At 42.1% G+C, this 16,835-nt stretch overlaps 1 protein-coding gene across 3 annotated transcripts in view; it reads left to right on the forward strand.

Moving 5' to 3' along the window:
• Positions 1-10,421: 10,421 nt before the first annotated feature.
• Positions 10,422-16,835, forward strand: part of CPN1 (carboxypeptidase N subunit 1) — a 24,700-nt gene continuing 18,286 nt past the window's right edge. Inside the window, exons 1-2 of one of the 3 annotated variants that reach the window (XM_081823656.1) lie at positions 10,422-11,485; positions 15,698-15,894. In XM_081823656.1, the coding sequence (XP_081679782.1) occupies positions 11,263-11,485; positions 15,698-15,894 (420 nt within the window). In that variant the 5' untranslated portion in view covers positions 10,422-11,262. The remainder of the gene's footprint in view (positions 11,486-15,697; positions 15,895-16,835) is intronic. The other 2 variants (XM_031036530.2, XM_006741142.3) reach the window with 2 other exon arrangements.

Genomic DNA, 16,835 nt, shown 5'->3' on the forward strand with positions numbered 1-16,835 from the left:
GGAAAGGTTTAGAGAAAATGATGCCTGAACTTAGTTTTGAAACACAAATAGGAGTCAGCTTCCAGATGGAGAGAGAGGAGATCCCAACCTCTTTTCTGTTGGTGTATTTTACCATAATTTTTAAAGATTGGGGGCAATACCGCAGAGGCTTTTGCAAGATTGTGGGTTGCTTGGTATGGTTAGCAGGAAGGAGAGACATTGGGGAAGAGAGACGATCTGATGTGGGACAGGCAGTAAACACCAGGCCTTGGAGGGCCTTGTTGCCAGGCAAAGAGGTTTGAACTTAACTGAGGAGAGTGGAGAACCAATAAAGGATCTGAACAGTGACGGGAGGGGCGAGCAGGAGACTAGGTGTGGTTTGCACGGAAGAAAAATGATGCTGGCTGCTGTGTGACATGTGCAGCCAGAGGGGTTTGAATCCCAGGCAGGAAGGCAGATCCAGTCCAGGATGATTGAGAACAGAACCGAGGCGGTGGCCGTGGAGGTGAAGAGCAAGGGCAGTGGTGAGGATCATCAAGAAAGAGAGTGGAGAGGCCTCAGTGAGTGAGTACGTTTGGGAAATGGGTAAGAAGGGAGCATTCAGAACAGCTCCCATGTTTTCGACTTGGGCAACAGGTGGTGCCATTTCCCAAGAAGAGCGGCTAAGGGATAAGAAATGCTGTGTTTAGATTCAAAGGGGTTGCATTTGAGGTCCCTGAGGAACAGGCAAAAGGGAAAAGCATTCTAATCCAGACAGTAAGAAATTAATAAATACAGCCAATGTATACATAGCACTCTACAGCTTATACAGAACCTTTATTGAAAAGTGAGACCCGACAAGCAGTGTGTGGGGGGTGGCAGGTGAGGTGGGAGGGGAGTGTATCTGGAGAACAGCCTGTCTCTAGAGAGCACTGAAAGTCCAACACTGGGGGCTGGGCTGGATTCAAAAAGTAGAGGAAACCCCAGAAGGACTTTAGCTTCTACAAAATCCCAGAAGAGCTGCATTTAGAAAAAAATGTATTCAAGAGTATTTATCCTGAAAAACTGGAGTTAAAAATAGTAGGAAAGGGGCATTTTGAATTCACTTCCAACCTTTTGAAACCAACTGAAAGCAAAAAGTTAAAAACACCTTCCATTTTCAATAAACAAGGAAAATGTTATAAAACAAAACTATAAAGAATGACTGCCAAATGAAATTAATTTTGATCTAAAATATGTGAGCACACAAAGCCAACACATCCCTACATAGACTCTGGAAAAGTGATCAATTTACTTAAAATTAAGTGTCATGTTCCTGGAAAGTACATCCAGTGACCCTCTGTGAGTAGACTGACAAGGTCTAAGGTCTGACTAAGGTGGGTCAGAGATGATCAGTGTTCTGCAGTCTCTGTCCTCTCTTTTTATTGGAACAGAACTTTTGGGTTTTAGCTGGGCTCATGGCTGTCTGGGATAAAGACTACATTTACCAGCTTCCCTTGCATATAGGCATGACCATGTGACTACCTTCTAGCCTGTGAGATGGAAGTGGAAGCCATGTGTAAAACTGGGAAGTTTGCTTTTGTTTTTATTTTTTTCAGCAGTTTTATTGAGATATAATGCATACACCACATACAAATGGAATGATGTAATATGTAGGTTTTCTGTGACTGGCTTCTTTCATTTAGCATAATGTTTCCAAGGTTCATCCATGTTATAGCATGTATTAGTACTTCATTATTTTTTTTGCTGAATATGTATACACCACATCCCATTTATCTGTTTCCACCAGCAGTGTGTGAGGGTGGGAAGTTTGCTTTTCAAGGAAGAAGGTGGTTTCCTTCCTAGTGGCTGGAATGTAAACATGATGGTGGGGTTGGAACATCTGTCCACACATAAGGTGCATGTCTGTTAAGTAAGATTGCTAGAGCAACAAACTAGAAGGGGCCTGGGCCATTTGATGATCGCAATGGTCTTGAACTGCTTGCTTCCAAACTCCATTCACTTGAGAAAGAAGTAAAGTTACAATCAGTTGGACTTTTCTATCTAATCCTAATGGCTATAGGGAGTTGAGGGGCAGAGAACACTCCTGGAAAATCAGAATATAAAGAAAAGCATTCAGGAAGGCAGAATATCAGGGAGGTGGCTGAAGGAAGAACTATAGAAGAAAAATAAGAGAGAAAAATAAAGCCATTACAAAGAGCTCAGCACAGCCTTGAAGCACCAAGAGTACATGGCTTTTTATGAGGACTCTATTGCAAGAATGGTAGAATAGACAAGACACCGACAGGCTTGATTTTATGGCAGGCTTTGACAAGTAAACAAAAGTTACTGCAAAGGCCAGACAAATGCACTTTGAAAAGGTATCAACCTAATACCTTGGAAAAAAGAACTTTTTTCATGTTTAAATTATATTTCTGTTGAGGTCTTTTCTCGTCTCTACAAATTTGCTCTTTAATATGTAATGATAGGAAACAATAAAATTATTTTTTTTCTGAAAGAAAACCAAGGGAGGAGGAAGTGAGAAAGAGAAGACACAGTTTTTAAACAATGATGATAAACACTATACCACTTTTTTTTAAAGATTTTATTTATTTATTTGAGAGAGAGAGAATGAGAGACAGAAAGCATGAGAGGGAAGAGGGCAGAGGGAGAAGCAGACCCCCTACTGAGCAGGGAGCCCGATGCGGGACTCGATCCCGGGGACTCCAGGATCATGACCTGAGCCGAAGGCAGTCGCTTAACCAACTGAGCCACCCAGGCACCCCAACACTATACCACTTTAAATCTAAAAGACAGCTCAACACTTGTGAGAATTGAACACAGAACTGAATATAAATCTTACAGCATCAAGTAATGTGACTAACAAAAATCTGGAGCCATTGGACTGCAAAGGAGCTTTTAGGAGAAGGGAGCGCTCACTTCATGCCATCCTTCTGTTTAAAGCTTGTCCTTATTCTTGGAATAAAATCTGAACTACTTGCCAAATGAACGAGGCATGCGCCACCTCCCTACCCTCCTCTCGGACGTGTGTGGCCTCTTTGGTCTCCAAGCTCCTGCACTGGCTGGCTCTCCAGTCCCCAGACCAGCCAGCTGGCACTGCATCTGACTGACTGCTTGCTCTCTGTTCCCAGAGATTCCCCTGACTCCTTTGCTGATGCAGAACTCAAATACAGCCAATGTATACATAGCACTCTACAGCACTCTTTGTCACTTGCACAAGACAGGCCATGTCTGACCCCCAATCCAAATCAGCCACCCCAACCCACCCTAACCTACCTTGGGCCAGACTCTATCACCACATACTGGTTTATTTCTTCATAAATAGAACCTGAAAATGTCTCAGTCATTAGGTATTCACTGTTTATTTTCTGCCTCTTATACACACACACACACACACACACACGCACACTGACCATGAGACTGGGATCTTGCCTGTCTTACTATCTAGCCCCATACCAGAGCTTGACACGAAGTATTCAATATATTTTTGTTGAATGAATAAATGAACAAACAAAAAGATTTATCACAGCATGGATTAAATAGGTACCACCTGAAAGTGAAACATGTGGTTGAAAAACCTAACAGCATAACAATCACCATCCCTTAATGATTTCTATGCTTTTCTTTTTCTGTAGAGCCATTGTTTGGCAACTATTATTTCATTTTATGAAGAGACATTTTTTGAAAGGTAAGCAATTCCTTTGGCTTTATTTCAACTTTTTTTTTTCTGTTAAGTATAAGAAATATTCAATATAGTAATTTTTATTTTTAAAAGCATAAAGTCTATAACCCCTTTTTTATAAAATTACCGATCTATCCTTCTATTTTCAAATTCATTTAACAAACATTTATTGAGCACCTAGTATGTGCTAAGCATCATTCTAAGCATTGAGGAAAAGCAGGGAAACAAACAAGACAGTAATCCTGACTTCACACAACTTACATCTTAGTAGTACATACAACAAACAAAAAAAGGAACAACTAATTACATAATATGCCTTTAGGTAATGAAAGTATTACAAAGAAGAAATTCTTTTCTTCTGACTCCAAAGCGGCCAGGGACTAGTTTAGGTAGGTAGGAAGATCAGGGCCAGCCTCTCTAAAGTGGTGGTATTTGAGCGTGAACTTAAATGATGTAAAGGGAGAAGCCACACAAAGATGTAGAAGAAGAGAATTCCAGGCAGGGAAAACAGCAAGTATAAAAGCCCTGGGGCAGAAATAAGCTTAGTATGTCCAAGGAATATAAAGGACATTGTTACTGTTGCTGACTAGGCATGTACAAATTTTTTATGTTAAGTACAGTGGGAAATCACTGAAATGTTTTGAGTTAGAAAGTAATTTGATTTATGTTTCCCAAACTCTGGCTATGGTATATTTAATAAAACTAGTGGGGCAAAAATAGAAACAAGAAGAATATTCGAGGAGACTATTGTCATTATCCAAACAAGAAACACAGGGTGAAGCTATTGTCATCATTCAAGCAAGAAATATATGGTTGCCTAGCCTAGGATGATGGTGGTCAAGGTGAGAGAAGTAGTTTCCAGATATATTTCAAAGCAGAGTCCATATTACTTGGTGACATGAGGAGTGAGATAAAAAGAAGGATTATGGATGAGTCCTAAGTTTTGGCCTGAGAAATTGGGTCAATCGTGGTAATATATGACAGTTGGAGGAGGCAGAGGAGAGAAGGAACAGATTTTGAGTCATCCCAATAGGACTGACTGTCACCAACAGTGGTTATTCCTAGTTGTTGGGGTTTGGGGGTAGCATCTTATTTTTACCCTTATTCTTTTCTATGTTTTCTACATTTTTATAACAAGTATATCTCCTTTTTACATAAGCATATAAATTCATTTCAAAAGAGAATTCTTTTCAAGGACCCTTAAGAACAGGAAGCCAAATTGGAGGCCATTTCATAATATAACCAGGCCAATGTGATAGTTCTGGCATTGTAGAAAGCTCTGGAGTCCGAAAGCTAATTTAATCTCCAGATTTGCCAAATATAAGTTATATGATCTGGGAAAATCATTTAAATGTTAGGGATATATGTAAATGGGATATAATGGTCCCCCAAGAAAGATTCAGGTAAAGATCAGATGGGGTTATGTGAGTAAGAACATTGAATCATTCCATCATTCATTCACTCAGTGAGTATTTATGGGGAACCTACTACATCCAGACCCTGCTCTAGTTGTTAGAGACACATCAGAAAATAAAAGAGATCGATTCTCTACCCATGAAGCATTTATATTCTTACAGGGAGAGAAGACAATAAACAGAAAAATATACAGTATGCCAGATGTTAATAAGTGCTTTGGGGAAATATTAAGCAGGGCAAGATGAAAGGGAGTTCTGGGGGAGAGGACTGGTTTCTCCTCATCCAGTTGACCCACCATCATTTGGAGGCATTTGTAGACACAGTTTGTATCTGTAAGGCTCTGCTCTGGCTTCAGAGACTGGAGGGGGTGGGTGCTATTTGGCAGGAATGCCTAGTAGAAATCCTAGTGGAGATGGGAAGTGGACAGTTGGAAATACAGTTCTGGAGTTCAGAGAAGTAGGAGCAAGAGACCTAAATGTGAGAATCATCAGCTTATATTGGGATTTGTGGCTGAGATCATCTGGGAGTAAGCACAGGTAAAGAAAAGAAATCCAGGAACAGACCCTAGCAGACTCCACATGGTTGGGATGAAAAGGAAATAACAGGCTCTTCCCTCTCAAAAACATCCCCAAACACTCCACCATTTTTACTGGGTCAACATCTGCTCATTCAGATCTCAGATCTTAGTTCATACATTATTGACTTCCTTCATTCTTTAATTTATCTAACACGTTGTCCAGGGATTACATGGTGAACAGTAAAATAAGTTAGTCTTGGCCTTCACTGAGTTTGCCTTCTACTGGGGGAGACAGCCAATAAATAAATAAACAAGAAAAGAAATAAGCAAGATAATTACAGACAGACAAATGAAATTCTCTGATTAAAATAAACGGGCAGTAAGACCAAGTATAACCAGGGGAGGCCTATTTAGATGAGATGATCAGGGGAAGGTCCCCAGGTGACAAGCTGCAAGAACATTCCAGCAAGGAGAATTGGAAGGGGCTTGGTCTCTCCTGAGGATCGCCTTCCCTTACTCTCCACCCTTGGCCAGGTTCTCTTCACCCTGCTCTCTCATAACACTTAAAACCCAAATGTCTGAGGGTGGTTGCTGATGTGAATGGAGCTGGACATGTGGTTCATCTATAGGTCCAGCCCACTAATATTTATTTAGCAGGGTTAAATGATGAGATTGCTCTGCAGAAACTCAGAGTTACTGCTGCATGATAGAAAGAAAATTTAAAACTAAGATACCTGGAGGTGTGGGTTGGGAACCCACAACCTCCCCCTTCTCTCTCTCTCTCTTCCCCCGTTTCCCCACTCCCTCTCTCCTTTGTGTAGGGTCTAGGGAGGAGTGACATAAGGAAGAAGGATGACTGCTTCCCACCTCCCTACTTGATGTGAATATCCTTCTACCTCTTCCCGCTCCTTTGCAAGTTTTCATGTACTCCTTTCTTTGCTCACATTTCCCTGGTGGGAACTTACTTCTCCTGCATATCTGTATCCACTGGAATTGGTTGAGTAGAATGTTGGGCTCACTGCCAAGGGGTTGTGGAGTCCAGACCCTCCCCCACTAGTTAGTTATGTAACTCTGGGCAAATCCCTCCTCTGAAATGGGAATTACTGCACCCTCCTCCCCAGACTTTTGTGGGGAAAATATAAGGAACGAGTTGGTACCCTGTAGGGCAATGGAGAATTGTAAAATAGTGGAGACTTCTTGGTCCGGACAGGGGCGGCTTTGAGGATACTGAGAACCCAGAAGAAGGAAATGCCTAAAATTCGCCCTTTTTCTCACATCTCATCACCATGGCTCTGACGCTCCTGCCCTCCTCTTTTACCTGGGTAATCCCTCTATCTCAAGATCAGCCGATAAACAATCTGAATTCCATCTGTAAACTTCATTGCGCCTTGCCACATAACATCACATACTCACAGGTCCCAGGGATTTGGATGTGGACCTCTTTGGGGGCCATTATTACACCTACCTCAGGGGGAGACAGGACCCTCTGATCTAGTTCAACTCCCACATGCTGTCCCTGACCCTCCCAAGCTAAGTTAGGTGATCCTGCTTAATGGTCTCCAGTGGTTACATCCATCACTTTCCCCCAGTGTTGTGCTTTTTCATCTGTAGCTTTGAGGATAGAGACTGCCTTTTTCACTCTTGATTGTCACTTCACCAGAATGTAAGCGCCCCACGGGCAGGAGTCTTGGTTGGTTTTATTCTAGATCAAAATAATAGATCAAAAATAATAATAGTAAAGCTGTTAGCCTTTAATAGTAAAGACCTTATGTATATATTTGTTGAATGAATGGATTATACTGCCATCATCTAGCATGGTCTCTAGCACAGAACACATGCTTCATGCTGCTGCTACTACTATTAATACTGCTAATAATATGCCCTGAGCCCTTGCAGTGTGCCAGGTACTGTACAAAAGGCCTTGCATGCATCATCTTAGCTGATCCACCCAACTCATGAGAAAGGAACTTTTTCTTCTCCATCCTATACAGAAGGAAACTGAAGTTTAGAGAAGTTAATTAATTTGCCCAAGGTCAAATGGCCTAAGAGGGAGTTGAACTTTTTTTAAAAATCATATCCTTATGCATTATGCTAAGTGAAATAAGTCAGACAGAGAAAGACAAATACTGTAGATCTCACTTATATGTGGAACCTAAAAAAGCCAAACTCATAGAAACAGAAAGTAGAAGGGTGGTTGCTAGTGGTTGGAGGACGGGTGAAATGAGATATTGGTCAAAGGATGCAAACTCCCAGCTGTAAGATGAATAAATTTGGGAGATCCAATGTACAGCACGGTGACTGTAGTTAACAACACTATATTATATACTTGAAAAGAGAGTAGATCTTAAATATTCTCACTACATGCACACACACAGATAACTAAGTGAGGTGACAGAAGTGTTAACTGACCCTATTGTGGTAATCATTTTGCAACATATACATGTATCCAATCATTCCGTTGTACATCTTAAATGCACACAATGTTATGTTAGTTATATCTCATTAAAGCTGGAAGCTTTTAAATATCATATCCCCCTGACACACAGGCTCCTTCCACTTCTAGTTATTTCGAGAGGCATTGCATGCACTCTGGCTTTAGGGCACATGTTCGGGTATCAAAGTGGAATTCCAGGGAAGGAGTGTCAACCCCAGCTCTGATATATAGGGGGTATTCCCTGTTTACCACAACCCAAAGTTCAAACAGGTGGGGCGGGTACATCCCTCTGCTAGAGAATGGGGGTCATCTGTTTAACATGAGTGAGGTCCCCATAATAACTCAAGGCACATTTGCCAGAGAAGTGGCAATTCTTCTGCAGAGGAACAATTTGGGCTTCTCTGAGGGCCGCCAAGCCAAGCCTCCAGTAATCACAGTAGATATTGTCCTAGAAAAAGGGCCTAATGTGTGAAAGCATTAGTAATGCCTTCACAGCCTTCTCTCTTGATTCACGACCTGGGGTGTCAGGATCTCGTCAGAATTATTAAGGATTTTAGCAGTGAGTGTAAGGCAGCAGCCCTGTGATACTAAGAACTTGGTACTTACCTTGGGCCAACCCTCTGGACTATGTGTGAGCTAGATTGGCCTATCTAGATAGTGTTCACCCAACATATCTAAGAGGAAATAGTGGTCTTTACTGACAGGTTAGATAAGCATAAGATTTTCTTGGGAAAGTTTGCTAGAGATAGAGCAGCAGGATGCAAGCGGAAAAGTCAATATTGGGTTTGTTCGTTCGTTCAGTTAACAAGTGTGCACCTGTGCCAGGCTCTGTGTTAGAGGCTGACAACCATCCTAGAGAACAGGAGCAGGGTGTCAGTGGGGCTGCCGTATATCCTAACACCTAGCACAGTGATAAGTGCATAATAGGCAAAGCAATAAGGATTGGAAATATAAAGACTGATTATAGTAGCAATTGCAAGGGGAGGTGAGAAAGACCCAGGATTGGGAGCTGGGTTGAGTTACCTGGGGAAACAGCACGAGCTAAAGCAGGAAGGCAGGCAATGAGGGCATGCTCAGAAGACAGTAGACCATGTGGTGAGGCTGCACTGGGGTGAGAGGCAGGATGGCAAGTCACAGCCGGGCCTGGTAGGAAGGACTTGAAAACCAAGCTGAGGCATTTGTACTTTACACTATACCATATGAAGATCCACTGAAACTTTGTTCTTTGAAAACAGGTGTAATTTATATGCCATAAAATTCGCCCGTTTTAAATGTACAACTCAGTGATGTCTAGTAAACTTACTGAGTTGTGTGATCATCACCATCATCCAGTTTAGGACCTCCTCATCACTCCAACAAGATGCCTCATGCCTGTTTACAGTGAATCCCCGTTCCCATCCCCAACCCCACGCAATCACTAGTTTGCTTTCTGTCTCTGTAGGTTTACTTTTGCAGGACGTTTCATGGAAATAGAATCATTTTATATGTGGTTTTTCGTGTTGGTTTCTTTCACTTAGCATAGTGTCTTTGGAGCCCATCCATGCTGCAGTGTTCAATTATATGGATATACCACATTTGATTTCTCTATTCACCAGCTGATGCACATTTGGGTAGTTTCTACCTTTTGGCTATTATGAATAGGCTGCATAAATATTCTCACGTGCAAGTCTTTGTTCTCTTGGCTAGGTACCCAGAGTGGAATTGTTGGGTTGTATGGTAAATTTATAGTTAACTTTGGGAGGAGGGGCTTACTTCATTATTTTTATTTCTTTTTTTTAAAGCAGCTTTATTGAGATATAATTTATATACCAAAAAATTCACCTGCTTTATGTATACAATTCAATGAATCTGTAAATTAGTGTATTTACAGAGTTGTACAGTCTAATTTTAGAACACTTCTAGCACCTTAAAAAGACAACTTCTACCCACTTAGAGTCACTACATTTCTGCTTCCAGCTCCAGGCAACCTCTTATTTACTCTGTGTCTCTATACATTTGCCTCTTAGAAACATTTTATATGAATTGGATCATGTAATATGTGGCCATTTGTATCTGACTTCTTTCACTGAGCATAATACTTTTAAGGTTCATCCATGTTACACAATATATCAGTATGCCACTCCTTTTTATTGTCAAATGATATTTCATTCTACAGCTATGCCGTATTTTATTTCTCCATTCACCAGTTAATGGACATATGGATGTTTCCACTTTGTCTATTTTGAATAATATTGCTACGAACATTCATGTACAGGTTTTTGTGTGGATGTATGTTTTCATTTCTCTTGGGTAGATACATAGGGATGAAATTACTGGGTCATGTAGTAAGTATATATTTAACCTTTTAGGAAACTGCAAGAAAACTGTTTTCCCTAATGGCTGCAACATTTTCCCATTGGAGGGTTCCAGTTTCTCCCTATTCTCACCAAAACTTGTTATTGTGACTTTTTGATTGTAGCCATTCTAGTGGATATGAAGTGATTTCTCATTGTGGTTTTATGTTGTATTTCCTTTTGACCAATAATGGTGACCATCTTTAAATGTGCTTATTAGCTATTCATATATCTACTTTGGTGAAATGTCTATTCAAATCTTTTGCCCATTTTTGAAATGGGTTGCTTGTTTTATTATTGTGTTGTAAGAGTCCTTGATGTGTTTGGATATAGTATCAGATTTATGAACTGCAATTGTTTTCTCCCCGCCAGTGGCTTATCTTTTCATTTTCTCAATGGTATCTGTCGAAAGATGTTTGAGAGGGAAAAGGGACAAGACTCTGAGATATGCTTCAGAGTCTGGCAGCTGTGTGTGGGATTGATTGAAATGGACAGAGAATTCTCATTAATACATCTCCTTAAATTGTAATATAAGGAATAAGCACAGGCCAAGTTTCTCAAAATTCTCTGGGAATCAAAGGGTTATAAGCAACTATTTATTGAAGCTTGTTTACAGTCCAGTTAATCAGTAAGCCAGAATCAGTGAAACTACCCATTCTGGGGGAGTACAAAACCTTTCAAAAGGTTTCCCTGGATGAGGAGAAGCCGAGTGATGGGGGAGGAGAGATGAGTGGCTGCTTCAGAGCTACATAAATAATTTCCCCTCTGAACGGGACAATTCTGCATTTCCTTGCCAGGTTCTGTCAGACTGGTGTTTACTGGCGGGAAACTAGGAAGAGCTGGTTCTTGGCCCTTGGATTTTGACAGTTGTTGGGAGAGGTGGAGCCCATTTTAGTAGGTCTCTTTGAAAAAGCCCAGCAAGATGCCAGGCCTGCTCTCAGTCTCCTTCCATCTTCTCCTTCTCTTCAAGTTGGTTGCCCCGGTGACCTTCCGCCACCACCACTATGACCAGCTTGTGCGGACGCTGTACAAGGTGCACAACGAATGCCCCTATGTCACGCGAGTGTACAGCATCGGGCGCAGTGTGAAGGGGAGACACCTCTACGTGCTGGAATTCAGCGACTACCCTGGGATCCACGAGCCCTGTAAGCCCTGAGCAGTTGTTGGAGTGGATGGGGCAGGACCCTTCCCTTACAAATCCAGTAATTGGGGTGGTTTCTGAGGAAGTCCATGGACCCCTCCACCTATAAAATATCACCTCTTCCTCCAGCTGTGCTAAGTCTTTCCCTCCTTAGCCCTCAAATTGCCCCTGCTTTGGGGGAGCTGCAGCCCTAATTCAGGCTCTAGTCTGTTCTTCTTTTTGAGGTTTTGTTTGCTCAAGACCTTCATGGTAAAAGGTGAGTCTTCTTCCCTGCTCCCACCCCATCCCCCTGCCTTCCCTCCCATAACTCTTCTTTCTTCTGTGCTATTTTGCTATCTTTATTCAGTGCTTCAGGAGACACAAGCAGAAACAATTAGCTCTTCTCGTTCTGCCAGGAAACCTCAAAAGGTTTAGGGATATCTTTCTGGGGAATGACAGCGTGATAGTGTATGGGAACCTGGAGAGAGCTTGAGGTCTTGGGTATTAGTTTTATTCATTGGATTACTTTTTGTTAGTTTGTTTCTATTATAAAAGCAATCTGTGTTTAGATTGAAATAAAAATTAGATAAAGAAACAAGAACAAAACTCACGCATAATCCCACCACTCACAGATGATCATTGTTAAACATAGTGATGCATATCCTTCCAGACTTTTTTGTATGCATGTTTAACAACCCCACAACACACATATTTTTTAAATAAAAATGGAATCATACTAGAACTGCTTTTCTCATCTCATCATCTTTTATAAATAGTATCCGTGTCCATAAATGTACATCTACAACATATTTTGGGGCTGCATAATATTCCATTGCATGGTTGTAGGTAACTCTTCATTGATTTATAGACATTTAAGTTATTTCTAATTTCTCACTTCTTTACTTACAGCAATTGTGACATCCAAATTATATCAGTTCCTCCTTCACCTTGTCAGCTTCAAATCTCTCTCTTCCTTTCCACTTCCACATCCCCCACACTAGCCAAACACCATTACAACCTGCCTAAAACATTGCACTAGGCTCCTGACTCTCGTAACTCCTACCTGCCACCACTCTCTAACCCTTCCATTTAGCACACAGATGCCAGAATACTTTTCCCAAATACTGATATAGTCCTCTCACTGCCCTCCTTAAAATCCTTCAGTGACAACCTCACACCCAGTGGATTCTGTCCCTGACAGCTTCAGAATGTTACATGGCCAGCGGGGAGGGCAAGGATGGGCGGAGCTGGCTTAAGGAAATCTATGCCATTAAATGAGGATAAGGACTTTGCTTTGAAGCCACTCTTGCATTGAAAGCACCATGCTTTTGGGGGTGTATGTTCATTGTGGATACTTGTGGGTGCTAGTGAACAATATGGGTTAGGCCCTCACTCCCATGCCCCCTTCCACTGCCTAGCATTCAAGGCCTCCTTGAGGCTTTCTCATCCTATTCTAGTCCTCACTAATCTCTCTTTTCTCTGATGCCCTATACTTTAGCTGTTCATCCATTCACACATTCATTATTCATTCCACAAATATTGCCGATGATGCCGCTATCTGCAAGCACTTTTGTAGACTCTGAATATACAACAAACAGAGAATAAAACAAAGACCCCTCCCTCAGGGGACTTAATTCTATCAGTGTAAGACTGGCAACAAGTGGGTAACTAAGTGAATATATATTGAATCAGATGGAAAAACGTGCTATAGAGAAAAATAACCTTGAAAAGAGAGAGAATGCCAATGCTGGGGAGGGGGTTATTGCTGTTTAGGAAAAGCTTCTCATTTGAGGTGATGTGATGGAGCATGCTGTACTATCATTGGGGAGGAAAATGTTTGCAGACAGAGGGAAGAGCAGGAGTGTGCTTGGCATGGTGAGGAACAGCAAGGAAGCCCCCATGGCTCCAGCAAGGTGAACAACAGGAAAGCAAGGTCAGAGCTGTATGGTTGGGAATAGGGCTACTGGGCAAGAGATCATGTGGTGCCTTTTAAGCCTTTGTAAAGATTTTGGCTTTTAGAGTAAAGTGAGAAGCCGCTGGAGGGTCTTATGCAGAAGAATGACATGATCTGACTTAGGATTTTTAAAAGACCACTCAGAATAGGGATACATTTGTAAAAGACCACTCAGAACAGGGGTCAGCAAACTGTAGCCTGAGGGCCAGCCCCCTGTTTAGGTAAATAAAGTTTCACTGAAACACAGCCATGCCCATTTTCTTTTTTTTTAAAGTAAACTCTACACCAACGTGGGGCTCGGACTCATGGCCCCAAGATCAAGAATCGCATGCCCTACTGACTGAGCCAGCCAGAGACCCCTGCCCATTTGTTTTTGTATTGACTGTCTGCTGTTGCTGGAAGAGTCGAGTAGCTAGACAGAGACAATATAGCCCATGATCCCAAAGTATTTACAATCTGGCCCTGCACAGAAAAAGCTTGCTGACCAGTGACTCAGGAGAATAGATTTTACAGGCGGGCAGATGCAAGGGGTTCGAGAAGGAGATTTCCTGTAATAAACCAGGTGTCAGCATATGGGGCTTGAACCAAAATGATAGCAGGGGTTGTTATGAGAATTGGTTTTATTCTGGATAAATGGAAAGTGGGGACAAAGAATTTTATACCAAGCACCTTTAAGTACAAGACATTATGCTGGGTTCTATAGGGCAGTGGTTCCCAGACTTTTGAATTTCACCTAAGATTTTTGTTTGTTTGTTTTGTTTTTAAGAAGGTTGATTGGATCAGGGCTCCTTTTTTTTTTTTTTTTTTTTAAGATTTTATTTATTTATCCGGGAGAGAGAGAGATCACGAGCAGGGGGGAAAGGTAGAGGGAGAAGCAGACTCCCCACGGAGCAGGGAGCCCAATGCTGGACTTGATCCCAGGACCCTGGAATCATGACCTGAGTCGAAGGCAGACGCTTAACCGACTGTACCACCCAGGCGCCCCTGGATTTCACCTAAGTTTTAAAAAAAATTGTTTTAATAAATAAGAGAGATTGGAAGGGACAAACATAGATTTTCCAGGTTTTATTTTGCTGAACAAGGATGTTGAAGAATACTATCTGCCATCTGCTATCACCATCCTTTCCTAAAAGAAGGGATATTTTAATGCCAAGAAAAGTAAGAAAGACATAATCTAAGATTAAAGAAATACCCTAAGATTTAAAAATACACATTATAGAAAATTCACTACACAACCCTTGTGGGTTATAAACATTCCTTTGGGAAAGACTCCTGTAGGTATACTAAGATAAATACAGTGGATTGTATCCTAAGGAAAATGAAAATGTGCATACATTGCGAAGGCCAGGTCTAGCAAAGGAAACAGGAGATGTGCAAAATTAGGTAAAACTCAGAGTAGAAAATGTTAAGTAGTAAAGGGAAGTTCAATAACAAGTTCACTCCCAGCAGGGAGAACCCAAGATGCCTTCTCTGAGTGAGTGACATTTGAACTGAGCCTAGAAAGACAGTGAGGAGGATTTGGAAATGTGGAGATGAAGAGGTCCAGAATCAGAAAAGTCATGGAAGCAGGAGAGTGTGGGGCGGAGGAGAAATCAAGTGGCAAGAGCTGTTCTTTTTAAAAGGAGGCAAGCATGATTTTCTTTAAGTGGTTCTAGAGGCTCTTTTCATGCCCTCAATTCTTCCTGCAGTTGAACAGTTAGCATAGCCAAAGAGAAGGCCTAGAATCACTCCTTCCTCCTCTGTGCCTCAAGACATGGCATTCTCAGATGTATTTTAGTTGTCTTGGTACCAGGCAAATTAAGTTTTCAACTGGGATGTTTGGAATTGTTATGCCATAACCTAGACTTTATACAAGCAGGTCTTGGGAAAACACCATTTTTACCCTGAAAAGAGTTGTTTCTGAGAAGTACCAAGCTACTCTAGATGTCACCTTGCTTAGGGCCTCCATCTTATTAATTAACTAGGTGACCTACAAGTTACTCAGCTGCTTCCATTCCTCCCTCTTCCTGAGGCTAATCATGCCTTCTTCACGGGTTTTCTGTGAAGATTAGAAGTAATGAACACAGTAGGGGTTCGAGGGCATGGGTTTCTGTAGCATTTATCATTGCAATTTGTCCAAAAGGGCCTCAGGAATCACTGGAAAAGACCCAGCAGAAGCGTAAGATTTTCATTTATTCATTATGGGGAAAGAGGGAAAAGGTCCCTCTGCATGGTGAGGAATCCTTGGCACTTGCAAGCTTTCTCCATCTTCTCTCTTCCTGCATCTTCTTCTCGCGCTTGCAGTGGAGCCGGAGGTCAAGTACGTGGGAAACATGCACGGCAACGAGGTGCTGGGCCGCGAGTTGCTGCTGCAGCTGGCCGAGTTCCTGTGCGAGGAGTTCCGGAACGGGAACCAGCGCATCGTGCGGCTGGTGGAGGGCACCCGCGTGCACATCCTGCCGTCCATGAACCCCGACGGCTACGAGGTGGCCGCCGCCCAGGTACCGAGCCCCAGGGCGGGGCCCTGCGCACAGTCCTCCGGGTCCCACTGCCAGGGCCACCGTGTCATCGAGAGAAGGCCGGTGGATCTACGACACAGTGTGGAGACCGGGTTCAGCCCTGTGGCAGCCTAGGCGGTGAACGTGGGCTCCCTCCGAGTTCCGTTCTCTCAACGCCTTTCCCCGCGGACCTCCCAGTTTTATTGTGCGGATCAGTGAGGCAGGGTCTGTGACAGTGCTTCCTAAACTGGAAAATATTAAACAGGTGTGAAGGGCTCTTGCAAAACAGACCTCCTTCCCTCGATTTTTAGCTTCGAACCCTGCATACTCTTCTCCCTCCCACGTTACACTCCCATTTGCATTTGGGGGGGAATAGAATAGCTTGTCCGAGAATTGTGCGGTAGGGGGCTAATTCTAGATTCTTCATGCTATGGGTTATATTTCTTTTTTTTTTTATTGAGGTATAATTGACATACAATATTATATTAGTTTTTGGTATACAACATAGTGATTGGACGTTTGTGTATTTTGCTAGGTGAATACCATATTTCTACACGGCTTTTTCCTCTACTAGTATAGTACTCAACCTTTAAATTATTCTAGAATTACATTGTGCAGGGGTCTATGGGCTTTTACTTCATCTTCTGGCATAAATTCAAAATGTCAGTGTGCCTAACTTTAAATCAATGATTTTGTGTGTGTGTGTGGCTGTGCATCAGAATCATAGGTGAAGATTTTTTGAAATACATATTCCTAGCTGCACGCCCCCCCCCCCATATACTGAATTAGAATTTTTCCAGGGTGAAGCCAGGCATCTGCCTTACACAATGGATATGTTCCTTTAAAAGCTGTGTCTAAACCTGGTTTGTTTGGGATTTTGGACGAGGGGGTGGGGGGTTATAAATTAAAGAGGCTTTTTTTCCAATTTAAAAATATGTCTATTT

Source organism: Leptonychotes weddellii, chromosome 6, assembly GCF_054177405.1.
Source record: "Leptonychotes weddellii isolate Sample4059 chromosome 6, ASM5417740v2, whole genome shotgun sequence".
Lineage (NCBI taxonomy): Eukaryota > Metazoa > Chordata > Mammalia > Carnivora > Phocidae > Leptonychotes > Leptonychotes weddellii.